This window comes from Coregonus lavaretus, assembly GCF_964263955.1.
Source record: "Coregonus lavaretus genome assembly, chromosome: 2".
Lineage (NCBI taxonomy): Eukaryota > Metazoa > Chordata > Actinopteri > Salmoniformes > Salmonidae > Coregonus > Coregonus lavaretus.
The window spans coordinates 80,103,425-80,122,345 of NC_139989.1; the positions used below are offsets into that span (position 1 = coordinate 80,103,425).

At 45.4% G+C, this 18,921-nt stretch overlaps 1 protein-coding gene across 1 annotated transcript in view; it reads left to right on the top strand.

Moving 5' to 3' along the window:
- The window catches only part of LOC311140758 (NACHT, LRR and PYD domains-containing protein 3-like), a gene marked incomplete at its 5' end in the record, with an annotated part of 241,072 nt that overhangs the window by 14,564 nt on the left and 207,587 nt on the right, over positions 1 to 18,921 (top strand). Inside the window, 2 exons of the mRNA XM_084175976.1 lie at positions 13,532 to 14,023; positions 14,318 to 14,491. Coding sequence (XP_084032102.1) covers positions 13,532 to 14,023; positions 14,318 to 14,491 — 666 coding nt within the window. The remainder of the gene's footprint in view (positions 1 to 13,531; positions 14,024 to 14,317; positions 14,492 to 18,921) is intronic.

Genomic DNA, 18,921 nt, shown 5'->3' on the forward strand with positions numbered 1-18,921 from the left:
TGGACACACACACACAGGACACACACACGCACAATGGACACACACACTGGACACACACACTGGACACACACACACTGGACACACACACACATCCACACAATGGACACACACACACACACACACAAGGATTAATTTAGTAGTGTTTAAAAACATGTTATTTACTGTTAATAATGATACATTCATTCATTTATATACAGTAAAAGTCAAAGGTTTGGACACACCTACCCATTCAAGGGTTTTTCTTTATTTTTACTATTTTTTACATTGTAGAATAATAGTGAAGACATCAAAACTGTGAAATAACACATCTGGATTCATGTAGTAACCAAAAAAGTGTTAAACAAATGAAAATATATTTTATATTTGAAATTCTTCAAATAACCATCCTTTGCCTTGATGACAGCTTGCACACTCTTGGCATTCTCTCAACCAGCTTCACCTGGAATGCTTTTCCAACAGTCTTGAAAGAGTTCCCACATATGCTGAGCACTTGTTGGCTGCTTTTCCTTCACTCTGCCGTCCGACTCATCCCAAACCATCTCAATTGGGTTGAGGTCGGGTGATTGTGGAGGCCAGGTCATCTGGTGCAGCACTCAATCACTCTCCTTCTTGGTCAAATAGAGGTGTGTTGAGTCATTGTCCTGTTAAAAAACAAATGATAGTCCCACTAAGCCCAATCCAGATGGAATGGCGTATCGCTGCAGAATGCTGTGGTAGCCATGCTTGTTAAGTGTGCCTTGAATTCTAAATAAATCACAGACAGTGTCACCAGCAAAGCACCTCCAAACCATAACACCTCCTCCTCCATGCTTTACGGTGGGAAATACACATGCGGAGATCATCCGTTCACCCACACCGCTTCTCACAAATACACGGCGGTAGGAACCAAAAATCTCAAATTTTGACTCCAGACCAAAGGACAAATGTCCACTGGTGTAATGTCCATTGCTCGTGTTTCTTGGCCCAAGCAGGTCTCTTCTTATTATTGGTGTCCTTTAGTAGTGGTTTCTTTGCAGCAATTCGACCATGAAGGCCTGATTCACACAGTTCCCTCTGAACAGTTGATGTTGATGTGTATGTGACTTGAACTCTGTGAAGCATTTATTTGGGCTGCAATTTCTGAGGCTGGTAACTCTAATGAACTTATCCTCTGCAGCAGAAGTAACTCTGGGTCTTCCATTCCTGTGGTGGTCCTCATGAGAGCCAATTTCATCACAGCGCTTGATGTTTTTTGCGACTGCACTTGAAGAAACTTTAAAAGTTCTTGAAATGTTCCGTATTGACTGACCGTCATGAGCAAGGCGCTTGTAACGCCAGGGACCACCCATACACAACAATGTTTGCACGCATGACTGTAAGTCGCTTTGGATAAAAGCGTCTGCTAAATGGCATATTATTATTATTATTAAAGTAATGATGGACTGTCGTTTCTCTTTGCTTATTTGAGCTGTTCTTGCCATAATATGGACTTAGTCTTTTACCAATTAGGGCTATCTTCTGTATACCCCTCCTTCCTTGTCACAACACAACTGATTGGCTCAAACGCATTAAGAAGGAAAGAAATTCTACAAATTAACTTTTCTGAAGGCACACCTGTTAATTGAAATGCATTCCAGGTGACTACCTCATGAAGCTGGTTGAGAGAATGCCAAGAGTTTGCAAAGCTGTCATCAAGGCAAAGGGTGGCTATTTGAAGAATCTCAAATATAAAATATATTTTCATTTGTTTAACGCTTTTTTGGTTACTACATGATTCCATATGTGTTATTTCATAGTTTTAATGTCTTCACTATTATTCTATTATGCTATTTGGTCCTCTGTAGCTCAGCTGGTAGAGCACGGCGCTTGTAATGCCAAGGAAGTGGGTTAGATACCCAGGACCACCCATACACAAAAATGTATGCATGCATGACTGTAAGTCGCTTTGGATAAAAGCGTCTGCTAAACGGCATATTATATTATTATTATATTTGAAGAATCTCAAATATAAAATATGTTTTGATTTGTTTAACACTTTTTTGGTTACTACATGATTCCATATGTGTTATTTCATTGTTTTGATGTCTTCACTATTATACTACAATGTAAAAAATTGTAAATAACATTTGACTGGTAGTGTATATATAAATATATGAATAGATATGGCAGGTTTCAGGACTCTGATGTATCTGAAAATGTTGAAAAAATATACTGCCACTATTTTCACCACCAAAGAATAGCAGTGCGGTTTTAATATGATTTGACTCTTTGCAGGCTGTCAGGCTGTCTAGTCACAGAGGAAGGCTGTGCTTCACTGGTCTCAGCTCTGAAGTCAAACCCCTCACACCTGAGAGAGCTGGACCTGAGCTACAATCACCCAGGAGACTCAGGAGTCAGACTGCTCTCTGCTAGACTGGAGGATCCACACTGCAGACTGGAGAAACTCAAGTATGTAGAGGGTTTATGTCAATGTTCATATCAGACATGTTGGAGTTATCAGGCTAGTTAAGACAAACATTCTTAACACCAATTGTACTAAGTTATATGCTGACTTACACAAACACTCACACACACTGGACACACACATTGGACACATACACACACACGCTGGACACACACACACACAAACACACACACTGGACACACACACACTTGACACACACACACACACACTGGACACACACACTTGACACACACACACACACTGGACACACACACACACTGGACACACACACACACACACACACACACTGGACACACACTGGACACACACACACAGGACACACACACTGGTTACACACACCCTCACTGGACACACACACACTGGACACACACAAAGTTATATGCTGACTGTTAGTGTGTGTGTGTGTGTGTGTGTGTGTGTGTGTGTGTGTGTGTGTGTGTGTGTGTGTGTGTGTGTGTGTGTGTGTGTGTGTGTGTGTGTGTGTGTGTGTGTGTGTGTGTGTGTGTGTTGTGTGTGTGTGTGTGTGTGTGTGTGTGTGTGTGTGTGTGTGTGTGTGTGAGTTCTGGTGTATCACTCAATGACTGTCTGTTCTTCTGCTTACCACTACAGTGTGGAACATGGTGGAGAGAACACAATGAAACCTGGACTTAGAAAATGTGAGTGTTGACTGCTGTGAAGAATATGACTAAGAATAAGTCTTAATTCAAGTGAAGTAAAAGTCAAAGACCACCATCATTACTTACTTGGTCATATTAAATATCAGCTGTAGTTCTACAGAAGCACAAATCAGGGACAGCAAAGTTTACAAAGAGTTGCTTTGACCATATGTGTGTGTATGTGTGTGGCGTGTTCGTGTTACGTTAGAAATGTGTGTGTGTGTGTGTGTCCAGTGTGTGTGTGTGTGTGTGTGTGTGTGTGTGTGTGTGTGTATGTGTGTGTGTGTTTGTGTGTGTGTGTGTGTGTGTGTGTGTGTGTGTGTGTGTGTGTGTGTGTGTGTGTGTTTTCATGCTTGCATGCATTCAGGTGTTCTGGTTATGTGTGTGTGTGTGTGTGTGTTCAGGATGTGTGTGTGTGTCCAGTGTGTGTGTGTGTGTTCAGGATGTGTGTGTTTGTGTGTGTGCGTGTTCAGTGTGTTGTTGTGTGTGTGTGTTCAGGATGTGTGTGTGTGTGTAGTTAATGGGAATATGTGTGTTTTATATTACCATACAGTATAACATATGATCACTGAACAAATGTGTGTGTGTTCAGGTTTTGTGTATGTGTGTTCAGGATGTGTGTGTGTGTGTCCAGTGTGTGTGTGTGTCCAGTGTGTGTGTGTGTGTGTTCTTTTTGTCTGTGTGTGTGTGTGTGTTCAGGATGTGTGTGTATGTGTGTAATTAACAGGAATAAGTGTGTTTTATATTACCATACAGTATAACATATGATCATTCAACGTCAAAGTCTCAAGTTACTTTAACTTCTCCTTTTGATACCTAGAAACATCTACATTAAATGAATTAGTGAAAAGTGAGTTAAAATTCTAATGTGAATGATGATGATTTCTAATATTGTGTCTGGTTTCATCCATCAGATGTCTGTGATCTCACACTGGACCTAAACACAGTAAACAGATGCCTCTCTCTGTCTGAGGAGAACAGAAAGGTGACATGTAGGAGAGAGGAGCAGCCGTATCCTGATCACCCAGAGAGATTTGAGGAATATAGACAGGTGCTGTGTAGAGAGGGTCTGACTGGGCGCTGTTACTGGGAGGTAGAGTGGAGTGGGAGTTGGGCTGGTATAGGAGTGACATATAAAGGAATCAGCAGGAGAGGAGGGGGTTGTGGGATTGGATGTAATGACAAGTCCTGGAGTCTGTTCTGCCATGACAACCGTTACTCTGCCTGTCACAATAGAAAGTCCACTACCATAGACGTCCCCTCCTCCAGCTCCCACAGAGTAGGAGTGTATCTGGACTGGCCAGCCGGCACTCTGTCCTTCTACAGAGTCTCCTCTGACACACTGACCCACCTGAACACATTCCACTCCACATTCACTGAGCCCCTCTATCCAGGGTTTAGGGTTAATGATGACTCCTCGGTGTCCCTTTAAATAATAACCACTGTAACACTGGACACAAACACACACACACACACACACACACACACTGGACACACACAAACTGGACACACGCACACAGACACACACTGGACACACACTGGACACATACACACACAGAATACACATAGACACACACACACACACACACACACACTGGACAAACAAACACACTGGACACACACACACACACACACACACTAGACACACACACACGCACGCAAACACACTGCACACACACACACACACACACACACACAGGACACACACACACAGGACAAACACACACACACAGGACACACACACACACACACACTACACACACACACACACACACACACACACACTGAACACACACACACACACACACTGGACACACACACACACATACACTGGACAAACACACTGAACACACACACACTAGACACACACACACACACACACACACTGGACACACACACGCTGAACACACACACACACACACACTTAACACACACACGCTGGACACACACACTGAACACACACACACAATGAACACACACACTGGACACACACACAGTAGACACACACACACTGAACACACACACACACACACACACTGGACACACACACACACTGGAAACACATGCTGAACACACACACACACACACACACACACACACACACACACACACACACACACACACACACACTTGACACACACTCACACACACACTGGACACACACACTCACACACTTGACATTTCTAACATGTCCTGATCTAGTGTTTCACCCCTGACCTCCTCACACCGTCTCTCTGTCCATGTCTGCTTTTAGCTCCCACCTCTACTTCACTGTGTTATAATGGACCTTATGCTTGTTATGTCACCTCTGGAACCAGTTATCAAACATACTGACCTTTCTGACCCTATCCCATGGCCCTACTTTCTACAACTGAACATTTAAATTCCTCTATGAGTTTTGTTTCGTGTCCATTTACTTATCTATGTATTTGTTGTATATTGGGGTTGTGCTGCAGAGCATCATGGGGGTTTGTATGTGTTGAGATGATCACGTTCCAGATAAATGGTTGAACTGATTCCTGTCTCCCGTCTCATCATTATTGAATTGTTATACAGACGTGGTTATGAAACCCACGAGACATAACAAAATATTGGCTTTAGTAATTCTGAACCTATAGGAACCATTCTGTCTGGAAGAAGTGGGTTTTTACAACTTTTTAAAACTGTTATTTTCTGTGGTCCAGTCTAGGCTAATGTTAGCACAGTGTATTGCTAGCAGAGGAAAGTGCATAGTCGAGCTAGCTAAGAGAGAGAGTTAACATCGTCATGGACGGCAGAAAAGGAGTTGAGACGGACGTTGGAGCGGGAAAACAACGTGATTAAAAGGGAGGAATATACAGTGATTAAAGAATAGGACATTTATTCAACTGTGAAGACAAACCTTTTAATTAAAACTGCTAAATGAGCAAACTTAGGAGGAAACATCAGTGAGTGAAGTGAATGAAGATCACGTGACTGAGGAAAATATTGCTGTGGTTGAGGACAATACTGAAGTGAGAGACAATCAGGAGCCTGTTGAGAAATGAAAAATGGCTGGAATTGTTGGACACATTGGACAGTTTGATGAAAGTATTGAGTAGTGGAGCTCATATACAGAACGGTTTGAATATTTTGTTCTTGCAAATTACATTGATGAGGACAACTGTCACGACTTCCGCCGAAGTTGGTGCCTCTCCTTGCTCGGCGTCCACCCAAAATACGTTTATTTTTCTATTTGTTTTGTCTTGATGGTTCGTTATGATTATTTCCCTATTTAACCCTCTGCTTCCCTCATGGTTTTGTGCGTGTTTGTTCTTTGTTTTGTGAGCTGGAGATTAGTATTGTTTATTTTTCGAGTGAAGTCATTTGCTCAGTTCTCTGTCCTGCGCCTGACTCTGCTGTATATTTGACAACAACATAGTGCCAACATGTTTAAGTGTATTGGGGCAAAAAACATTTAATTTACTAGGCAGCCTGCTACAGCCAGACTGTAACGTGAACGCTGGGAGTCAGGAAGCAAGTACAGGAAGTGAATTTAATAATACATAGAACAAAACAAGAAACAGGAGTAGCGTACAGACATGAAACACTGAAACAGAATCAATAACGCCTTGGGAAGGAACCAAAGGGAGTGACTGATATAGGGGAGGTAATCAGGAAGGTGATGGAGTCCAGGTGAGTCTGATTGGTCGCAGGGGGCGTAACGATGGTGACAGGTGTGCATAATAATGAGCAGACTGGTGACCTGGAAAGCCGGAGAGGGAGTATACGTGACACAGACAGAACAGGTAATAAGACGTGTGGGGATATTGTGGAGATACTTAAGTAGAATTTACCTGGTCCTGACTTCAATTAAACTCTGTCTGGGAAAACGCCCCTCAGTCTCTCATCTACTCTGAGCTCAGATGGGGAAACATGAGAAGAGTTTCTTTCCAAAACGCTATATATCACTTTTCAGAAGTTTTGGTAAATTAGCCTTTATTGTTTAAAGAAATTATGAAAGAGATTGGTGTGTTTTTTCACTATCTAATCATGGTATGGGGTTGTTCAATGACAGACATGTATTTGTTTAAAATCTATCATTTGATGCTTTCATTTCAGATAGACAAATAATCAAATATATGTCTGCCTCACTCTCAGAGAAATAAGTAGTACTGCTAGGTTTTACACAGTCAAATGTAAAAAAATAACTACATTTTTAATAAAGAAGGTCTCTCCTGCTTGATTGGATGTCACGGATTACAAAGCCAGAACCCAGAAGCAGACCAGGACAAGGTAAGTTGAAACGAAGGTGAGTATTTATTAAACAGATTCAAGAGTGATGCTGAATGATCCAGGGAACAGAGCAGGCGGCGTGGAAGAGTTGTTGGAGGTGCAGTGGTAAATCCAATAATGGCTCGGCAGCCGCCGACCACCAGGCAGGGGTTGGGTGAAGGTTCCGGACGAGTGACTGCAGATGGAACAAAACGGAGGTAAGTACACAACAAACCAACAAGGTGCAAAACAACAAAACTAACGCTAGAAGTTCTAAGGCTGATACTCTGATAAACATACTGTTCATGGCTAACGATCCGGCAGGGAATGGATGTCAGGACAGAGCCTAAAAAGGGTGATGATCAGGACCAGGTGTGCAGATTGCTGATGGGATGCAGGTGCGGTAAATCATGAGAGCTCCCGCCTAGCAACGTCGCCCGGCAACCAGGCAGGGAGCGTTCCAGAACCCTCGGGAAACTGGAGATCCCGAGCAGAAAACTGACAACACAGACAGGAACCGACTCAGGATGCAGGGTTCGTTACAGTACCCCCCCTCCGACGAACGCCACCGGGCGGACTCCCCGGAGCGCCAGGATGGAGGCGGTAGAAGTCACGAAGGAGGTCAGCATCAAGGATCTGTCGCCGCGGAATCCAACTCCTCTCTTCAGGACCATACCCCTCCCAGTCCACGAGATACTGGAACCCCCGGCCCCGCCATCTGGAATCCATAATGCGTCGCACCGTGTAGGCAGGACCACCTCCGATCATCCGAGGAGGAGGAGAAGGAGGCGGAGGAGGCAACAGAGGGCTGAGGAGGACAGGCTTGAGGCAGGAGACGTGAAAGGTGGGATGGACTCTGAGCGTACTCGGTAACTTGAGTCGAACAGCAACCGGATTGATCACCTTCTCCACCACAAACGGACCAATGAACTTCGGTGACAACTTCCTAGACTCAGTCCGTAAAGGAAGATCCCGTGTGGCCAACCAGACCCTATCTCCGATGGTATAGGTGGGAGCGGGAATCCGGCGACGATTCGCCTGGAGCTGATACCGGTCAGAAACTCTAAGGAGTGCCTTTCTGGCCCGATGCCAGGTCCGGTGGCAACGACGAATGTGGGCCTGAACAGAGGGCACTGAGAGATCCTTCTCCTGAGAAGGAAACAAGGGAGGTTGGTAGCCATACAGGCACTGGAAGGGAGACATCCCAGTGGCAGATGTAGGGAGAGTATTGTGGGCATACTCAACCCAAGGCAACTGAGAGACCCAGGAGGTGGGGTTGGAGGAGACAAGGCAGCGTAGCGTGGATTCCATCTTCTGGTTGGCTCTCTCCGCCTGACCATTAGCTTGGGGGTGAAAACCAGATGTGAGACTGACTGTAGCTCCAATGGCCAAACCAAAGGACTTCCAGACAGCAGAGGTAAACTGAGGGCCACGGTCGGAAACGATATCACTAGGCAACCCGTGGACCCTGAAAACCTCCCTAACCAGGATCTCGGACGTCTCAGAGGCAGAGGGAAGCTTGGAAATGGGCACAAAGTGGGCGAACTTGCTGAATCTGTCCACAATAGTCAGAACGACCGTGTTCCCCTCAGAAGAGGGCAACCCAGTGACAAAGTCCAGAGCCAGATGCGACCATGGTCGCCGGGGAATAGGAAGGGGGTGAAGTAGTCCAGAGCTGGGCCGATTGGCACTCTTATTCTGCGCACACACTGGACAGGCAGCAACAAAACCCCGAGTATCCTCTCCCATGGCAGGCCACCAAAATCGTCTGCGAAGAAACGCCATCGTCCGAGCCACGCCAGGGTGACAAGCCATCTTGCTGGCGTGGGCCCATTGGAGGACAGCAGAACGAACCGACTCAGGCACAAACAACCGACCGGGTGGACCGTTACCGGGACCGGGTTGCGTCCGAAGGGCCGCCATAACCTCCTCCTCAATCTTCCACATAACTGCTCCCACGACACAGTTCCGGGGAAGAATCGTCTCTGTCTTGGCCCCACTCTCCTCCGTCTTGGAGAACATCCGGGACAAGGCGTCCGCCTTGCCGTTCTTAGATCCAGGTCGGAACGTCAGGGAAAAATTGAATCGTCCGAAAAACAACGCCCACCTGGCCTGACGGGAGTTGAGACGTCTAGCCGATTGTACGTAAGCAAGATTCTTGTGGTCAGTCCAGACAATAAACGGTTGCTCCGCCACCTCCAACCAGTGGCGCCACTCCTCCAAGGCAAGCTTCACCGCGAGAAGCTCCCGGTTACCCACATCGTAGTTCCTCTCCGCAGGCGAAAGACGACGAGAGTAGTAGGCGCAGGGATGGAGTTTACCGTCAGTAGAGCATCGCTGGGACAGGATGGCGCCAACCCCTACATCAGACGCATCCACTTCAACGACGAACTGACGGGCCGTGTCAGGTTGAGAGAGAATCGGTGCGTTGGTGAATCGCCTCTTCAAATCCAGAAACGCTCGATCCGCCTCCGGATTCCAATTGAAGGTCCTGGTACTGGAAGTCAAGGCAGTTAACGGAGCGGCCACACGGCTGTAATCCCGGATGAATCTGCGGTAGAAATTCGCAAACCCCAAAAACCTCTGGAGCTGCAATCTCGTACCGGGCTGGGCCCATTCCAGAACCGCTCTAACCTTCTCCTGGTCCATCCTAATCTCTCCCCTGGAGATGATGTACCCGAGGAAGGATGTCGTGTGGGCGTGAAACTCGCACTTCTCGGCCTTCACGAACAGGCGATTCTCCAACAATCGCTGCAGAACCTGCCGGACATGCTGGACGTGGTTGGAAGGTTCCTTCGAGAAGATCAGAATGTCATCCAGGTAAACAAACACAAAGAGACCGATCATATCTCTCAGGACGTCGTTCACCATACTCTGGAATACCGCTGGAGCATTGGTCAGTCCAAACGGCATCACCTGATACTCGAAGTGTCCCATCGGTGTATTGAAACCCGTCAACCACTCGTCCCCCTCTCTGATCCGGACCAGGTGATACGCATTGCGTAGGTCTAGCTTGGTGAACACCGTAGCACCCTGTAAGGAGTCGAAGGCAGAGCTCATCAAGGGCAGGGGATACTTGTTCTTGACCGTGATATCATTCAACCCCCGATAATCAATACACGGTCGAAGAGAGCCATCCTTCTTACCCACAAAGAAGAATCCTGCCCCCAGGGGTGATGACGAGGGACGAATGAGGCCAGCAGCTAGGGACTCCTTGATGTAGGTCTCCAAAGCCTCACGTTCAGGTCGGGAGATACTGTATAACCGTCCCTTGGGATAGACAGCTCCAGGGAACAGGTTGATGGCACAATCATATGGTCGGTGGGGAGGAAGTGACAGAGCCCTCTGCTTACTGAACACTTCCCCCAAATCGTGATATGTCTCGGGAACCAGTGACAAATCTGGGGGTTTAGCCTCAATCACCTGACTGGGAACCGAATGGGAACAGGCAGTCTTGAGACAGTTAGCATGACAATCAAGGCTCCAACTCGTTACCTTGCCCGTCACCCAATCGAACGTGGGATTGTGTTCCTTCAGCCAGGGATATCCAAGGACCAGAGGGACATGGGAAGACGGCAGAATGAAGAATGAGATCACCTCAGAATGATTCCCCGACAACAGCATCTTGACCGGTTCAGTCCTCATCGTGATACGTGCCAGACTACTGCCGTTCAGAGTGGTAGCTTCAATGGCTTCCGGTAATTGCTCCTTGGAAAGCCCCAGCTGTTCCACCACTTCGGCATCCATAAAGCTTCCATCGGCACCTGAATCGACAAAAGCATTAATCGCTCTGATTCCTGTTCATGAGGGTAGCCGGGAAACGGGGTCTGACAGAGGTATTGAGAGGTTGAAACTGGCTCGCTAAAAGTCCTCCCAACTTTAGCGAGCCGAGCAGTTTGACGACCGCCGGGAACAAGTGGAGATGTAATGTCCCGAACTACCACAGTAGAGGCAGCAGTTGGTCTTACGTCTATGTTGGCGCTCCTCCTTGGTTAACCCGTGCCGCCCCACTTGCATGGGTTCAGAATCGGGAGACAGGACCTCTCCACTAATCCTGTGTGGTGGATAATGATCGACGTGTTCTGGTCCACCACCCGACCCGACTGGGAACTGAGAAGCTGATCGATTGGACGGGCCCCATTGCTTCTCCCTCCTTCGCTCTCGAACTCGGTTATCCACCCGAATAGACAAGGCTACCCAGCTGTCCAGGTCACTAGGCTCCGGATAGGAGATCAACTCATCCTTGAGCTGCTCCGACAGGCCCTGGTAAAAGGCCGCTTGCAGAGACTCCTCATTCCACCCACTCTCCACAGCCAACGTCCTGAACTCGATCACGAAGTCGGCAACGCTGCGAGTTCCTTGGCGAAGTGAAAACAGGCGCCTAGCTGCGTCCATACCTCGGACGGAATGGTCGAATAGCTTCCTCATCTCGGCCGTGAACTCCTGGTATGAAGCCATGCAGGTGTCCTGTCGTTCCCAAACGGCTGAAGCCCACTCCAGCGCTCGACCACGCAGCAACTCAATAACAAAGGCTATCCTAGCCTTGTCTGTGGCATAAGAGTTGGGCTGTAGATCGAACACTAAGCCACACTGCATAAGGAAAGAACGGCATCTTCCCAGCTCCCCCTCATATTTATCCGGCGTCGGAACCTTGGGCTCATGGAAGGACACAGCTCCAGAAGCGGCAGGCGAGATGGGTGAAACCGGTAGTGGATTCTCCACCGGCAAACTGAGCTGGGCCTGGATCTCCGTCAGCCCGGTGGAAAGGTTCCGAACTGACAACGCTATCTCCTGTAGTGCCGTGCTATGTTGTCCCAACATCTTCTCCTGATGGGAAATGGCATGGCGAACAGAGTCCAGGTCCGCTGGGTTCATTACTGGCCGGATCGTTCTGTCACGGATTACAAAGCCAGAACCCAGAAGCAGACCAGGACAAGGTAAGTTGAAACGAAGGTGAGTATTTATTAAACAGATTCAAGAGTGATGCTGAATGATCCAGGGAACAGAGCGGGCGGCGTGGAAGAGTTGTTGGAGGTGCAGTGGTAAATCCAATAATGGCTCGGCAGCCGCCGACCACCAGGCAGGGGTTGGGTGAAGGTTCCGGACGAGTGACTGCAGATGGAACAAAACGGAGGTAAGTACACAACAAACCAACAAGGTGCAAAACAACAAAACTAACGCTAGAAGTTCTAAGGCTGATACTCTGATAAACATACTGTTCATGGCTAACGATCCGGCAGGGAATGGATGTCAGGACAGAGCCTAAAAAGGGTGATGATCAGGACCAGGTGTGCAGATTGCTGATGGGATGCAGGTGCGTTAATCATGAGAGCTCCCGCCTAGCAACGTCGCCCGGCAACCAGGCAGGGAGCGTTCCAGAACCCTCGGGAAACTGGAGATCCCGAGCAGAAAACTGACAACACAGACAGGAACCGACTCAGGATGCAGGGTTCGTTACATTGGACTTCAACACAACAGAGACAAACATTACATCTCTCAACTATTCTGAGTTCAGATGGGGAAACAAGAATTTCAATCCAAAACGCTATATATACATTTTCAGAAATGTTAGTAAATTAGCTTTTATTGTTTGAAGAAATTATGAAAGAGATTGGTGTGTTTTTTCACTATCTAATCATGGCATGGGGTTGTTCAATGACAGACATGTATTTGTTTAAAATCTATAATTTGATGCTTTCATTTCAGAGAGACAAATAATCAAATACATGTCATTTCAGACAAATAATCATGTTTTTTTTGCAAAATGCTACATATCTGCCTCACTCTCAGAGAAATAAGTAGTACTGCTAGGTTTTACACAGTAATAACATTTATCTGCCTCACTCTCAGAGAAATAAGTAGTACTGCTAGGTTTTACACAGTAATAATATATATCTGCCTCACTCTCAGAGAAATAAGTAGTACTGCTAGGTTTTACATAGTAATAATATATATCTGCCTCACTCTCAGAGAAATAAGTAGTACTGCTAGGTTTTACACAGTCAAATGTAAAAAATAACTACATTTATAATAAAGAACTGTACAAATATAATATTTGTGAAATCAATACTTACATTTTTTCCCCCAAAAATACAGTAATATGATATTTGTGTTTAAAACCTTACATTTTACATTTTAGTGTGTTCCTCTCATTCATCAACAACAATGACAATCTAATGGCCAAACCTCAATCAACAAGGAACTGTTTTGCACTGTTCAGAGACAAGCCTGAAGTTACTTTCTACAAGAGTGCTGTGGATAAAGCCTTACAAAGTGAGACGGGAAACCTGGACCTGTTCCTCCGCTTCCTTCTGGGCCTCTCACTGGAGTCCAATCAGAAGCACTTACGAGGTCTACTGACAAAGACAAGAAGCAGCTCACAGAGCCATGAAGAAACAGTCAAGTACATCAAGGAGAAGATCAGGGAGAATCCCTCTCCAGAGAGGTGCATCAATCTGTTCCACTGTCTGAATGAACTGAATGACCATTCTCTAGTGGAGGAGATCCAAAGCTACCTGAGCTCAGGAAGTCTCTCAGAAGCCGAACTGTCACCTGCACAGTGGTCAGCTCTGGTCTTTGTATTGCTGACTTCAGAAAAGGAGCTGGATGTGTTTGACCTGAAGAAATACTCCAGATCAGAGGAAGGTCTTCTGAGGCTGCTGCCAGTGGTCAAAGCCTCCAGAGCTGCTCTGTGAGTACATAACATGACATTTAAGTACTAATCATCAAGAAGAAATATTCAGTTTAGAGAAATATATGTATTATAATATGAATATAATGTATAATATTACATTGAAAAACTTACTGAATCAATGCATTGATGTTCATATTAGTATAACAATATGACCATACAATACTAGGAGACGGAAGATGAATCTATATGTTGTTTATTAAGAGAATAAACCAAATGCATCTGCCATTGTCCTTCTACACTACTGGTGTTAAATTAACTGTGTTTGTGAAATCATGATGATCTCTCTGTCAGGCTGTCAGGCTGTGGAGTCACAGTGAAAGGCTGTGTTTCTCTGGTCTCAGCTCTGAAGTCAAACCCCTCACACCTGAGAGAGCTGGATCTGAGTAACAATGACCTGAAGGATTCAGGAGTGAAGCTGCTCTCTGCTGTCCTGGGGAATCCCCACTGTAAACTGGAGACTCTGAGGTCAGTATTCCTGTAGTTGGTCAACAAGTGATAACTGTTCACCAGATCCACATGTGTTTACCAGGCACACATAGTCCACACCATATGTGTTTGGACAGTGAAGCTTACAGTTTTACATTTGGTGCTATGCTCCATCATTTTGGATTTCAGATAGAATGTTTCATATTAGGCAACAGTACAGAATGTCACCTTTTATTTGAGGTTTTTCATACATATCTGTTTTAGTGTTTAGATACGAAAGCACTTTATGTATCTAGTTCTCCCATTTGAAGAAGTCGTAATTATTTGGACAAATTCATTTAGTCAAAAGTTTAGTATTTGGTCCCATATTCCTTACCTGCAGGGATTACATCAAGCTTGTGATTCTACAAACTTGTTGAATACATTTGCAGTTTGTCTTGGTTGTGTTTTGGATGATGTTTTTCCCAATAGAAACTGAATGGTGAATAATGTCCTGTCATTTTGGAGTCACTTCACTTGTATTGTCAGTAAGAATAGAATATGTTTCTGAACACTTCTACATTCATGTGGATGCTACTATGATTATGAATAATCATGAATAAATGGTGAATGATGATGAATGAGAAAGTTACAGAGGCACAAGGATCATACCCCCTCTGTTATTGGTAATGGTGAGAGGTTAGCATGTTTTGTTGTAGCCTCTGTAACTTTCTCACTCATTATTATTCATGATTCATTCATGATTTTTCTTAATCATGTCATCATCAGGATTAATTTAGTAGTGTTTAGAAACATGTTATCTACTCACTTAGACAGAAAATTACTCCAGTCATCATCCACCATTCAGTTACTATTGGACAAAACATAACCCAAAACACAACCAAAACAAACTGCAAATGCAACCAACGAGTTTGGGACCAAATACTAAACTTTTGACTACTTTAATACACTATAAGTGAATTGGTCAGAATACTTATGACTTCTTCAAATAGGGGGACTAGATACATAAAGTGCTTTCATTTCTAAACGGTGAAACAGATATGTATGAAAATACCCTCAAATAAAAGGTGACATTATATACTGTCAACTCATATGAAACATTTCATCTCAAATCCAAAATGATGGAGTATAGAGCCACATTTAAAATGTTAGCTTCACTGTCAAACTAGATATGGTGTGGACTGTATACTCAATACAATCTAAATCTGATACCTCACTGTCTGTCTTTTGACTGATACTGCTTTTTAAACTGCTCTGGTCAGTCTACTCAAATATTTGTACTATACATTTTTCTCTCTACACACAATATTATGATTTTTTCTCATAATGATATATATATGGCAGGTTTCAGGACACTGGTATAAATGAAAATGTTGAAAAAATATACTGCCACTATTTTGACCACCAAAGAATAGCAGTGTGGTTTTAATATGATTTGACTCTTTGCAGGCTGTCAGGCTGTCTAGTCACAGAGGAAGGCTGTGCTTCTCTGGTCTCAGCTCTGAAGTCAAACCCCTCACACCTGAGAGAGCTGGACCTGAGCTACAATCACCCAGGATACTCAGGAGTCAGACTGCTCTCTGCTGGACTGGAGGATCCACACTGCAGACTGGAGAAACTCAAGTATGTAGAGGGTTTATGTCAATGTTCATATCAGACATGTTGGAGTTATCAGGCTAGTTAAGACAAACATTCTGACCACCACTTGGACTAAGTTATATAAAGACTGTGTGTGTGTGTGTGTGTGTGTGTGTGTGTGTGTGTGTGTCCAGTGTGTATGTGTGCACGTGTATCAGTGTATCACACACACACATACACTGGACACACTGGACACACATGCAAGCGCACACAATGAACACACACACAAACACACTGGACACACACAGACTGGAAACACACACACACTGGACAAACACACACTGGACACATACACACAAAGGACACATACACACACACACTGGTCACACACACACACACACACACACACATACTGGACACACACACACACACACACACACACAGTGGCCTCACACACACACACACAAAGGAAACACATACACACTGGACAGACACACTGGGCACACACACACACAAACTGGAAACACACACACACACAAACTCACACGGACACACACACACTCACACTGGACACACACACACACACACACACACACACACACACACACACCCACACACACACACACATACTGGAAACACACACACACACTGGACACACACACTGGGCACACACACACACACACACACTGGACACACACACTGAACACACAAACTGGACACACACACACACACACTCACACTCACACGGACACACACACACACATTCACACTGGACACACACACACACACACACACACTGGACAAACACACACACACACACACCGGAAACACAAACACACTGGACCCACACACACACACACACTCACACTGGACACACACACACACACACTCAAACTGGACACACACACACACACAATGGACACACACACACACACTGGACACACACACACACACACACACACACACACACACACACTGGAGCCACACACACTCACTCACACTGGAAAACTGGAAAAAAAACACACTGGACACACACACACACACACACACATCCTTGACACACACACACACTGGACACACACACACACACTGGACACACACACACACACACACACACTGGACACACGCACACACACACACTGGACACACACACACACACACACACACACACACACACACTGGACCAACACACTCACACACACACAAACACACTCACACACTGGAAACACACTCACACTGGACACACACACACACACAAACACACGCACACACACTGGACACACACACACACTGGACACACACACACACACACACACACAATGGACACACACACACACAATGGACACATACACACACATACACACACACACACAAACACACACACTGGACATACACACACTGGACACACACACACACTGGACACACACACACTGAAAACACACACACACTGGACACACACACACACACACACTGGAAACACACACACTGGAAACACACACACTGGACAAACACACACACACAAACACACACAAACTCACAAAGGACACACAAACACACTCACACACTGGAAACACACTCACACTGGACACACACACACACACAACCACACGCACACACACTGGACACACACACACACACTGGACACACACACACACACACACTGGACACACACACACACAATGGACACATACACACACACACACACACACACACACAAACACACACACTGGAAATACACACACTGGACACACACACACACTGGACACACACACACTGAAAACACACACACACTGGACACACACACACACACTCACACTGGACACACACACACACACACTGGACACACACACACATACACTGGACACACACACACACACACTGGACACACACACACATACACTGGACACACACACACACACACTGGACACATACACAAAAAGGACGCACACTGGACACACACACACACTGGACACACACGCACTCTGGACACACGATCACACACACACTGGACACACACACACACTGGCCCCACACACACACTCACACTGGACAAATACACACACAAAAAGGACACATACACAAAAAGGACACACACAGGACACAAACACTGGACACACACACACACACACACACACACACACACTTGGACAAAGTTATATGCTGACTGTGTGTGTGTGTGTGTGTGTGTGTGTGTGTGTGTGTGTGTGTGTGTGTGTGTGTGTGTGTGTGTGTGTGTGTGTGTGTGTGTGTGAGTTCAGGTGTATCCCTCAATGACTGTCTGTTCTTCTGCTTACCGCTACAGTGTGGAACATGGTGGAGAGAACACAATGAAACCTGGACTTAGAAAATGTGAGTGTTGACTGCTATGAAGAATATGACTAAGAATAAGTCTTAATTCAAGTGAAGTCAAAGTCAAAGACCACCATCATTACTTACTTGGTCATATTAAATATCAGCTGTAGTTCTACAGAAGCACAAATCAGGGACACCAAAGTTTACAAAGAGTTGCTTTGACAATGTGTGTGTCTGTGTGTGTGGCGTGTTTGTGTTACTTTAGAAATGTGTGTGTGTGTGTGTGTGTGTGTGTGTGTATCCAGTGTGTGTGTGTGTGTTCAGGATGTGTGTGTGTGTGTTCAGGATGTGTGTGTGTGTCCAGTGTGTGTGTGTGTGTGTGTGTTCAGGATGTGTGTGTGTGTTCAGGATGTGTGTATGTGTGTGTGTGTAATTAATGGGAATAAGTGTGTTTTATATTACCATACAGTATAACATATGATCATTGAACAAGTCTCAAGTTACCTTAACTTCTCCTTTTGATACCTAGAAACATCTACATTAAATGAACTAGTGAAAAGTGAGTTAACATTCTAATGTGAATAATGATTATTTCTAAT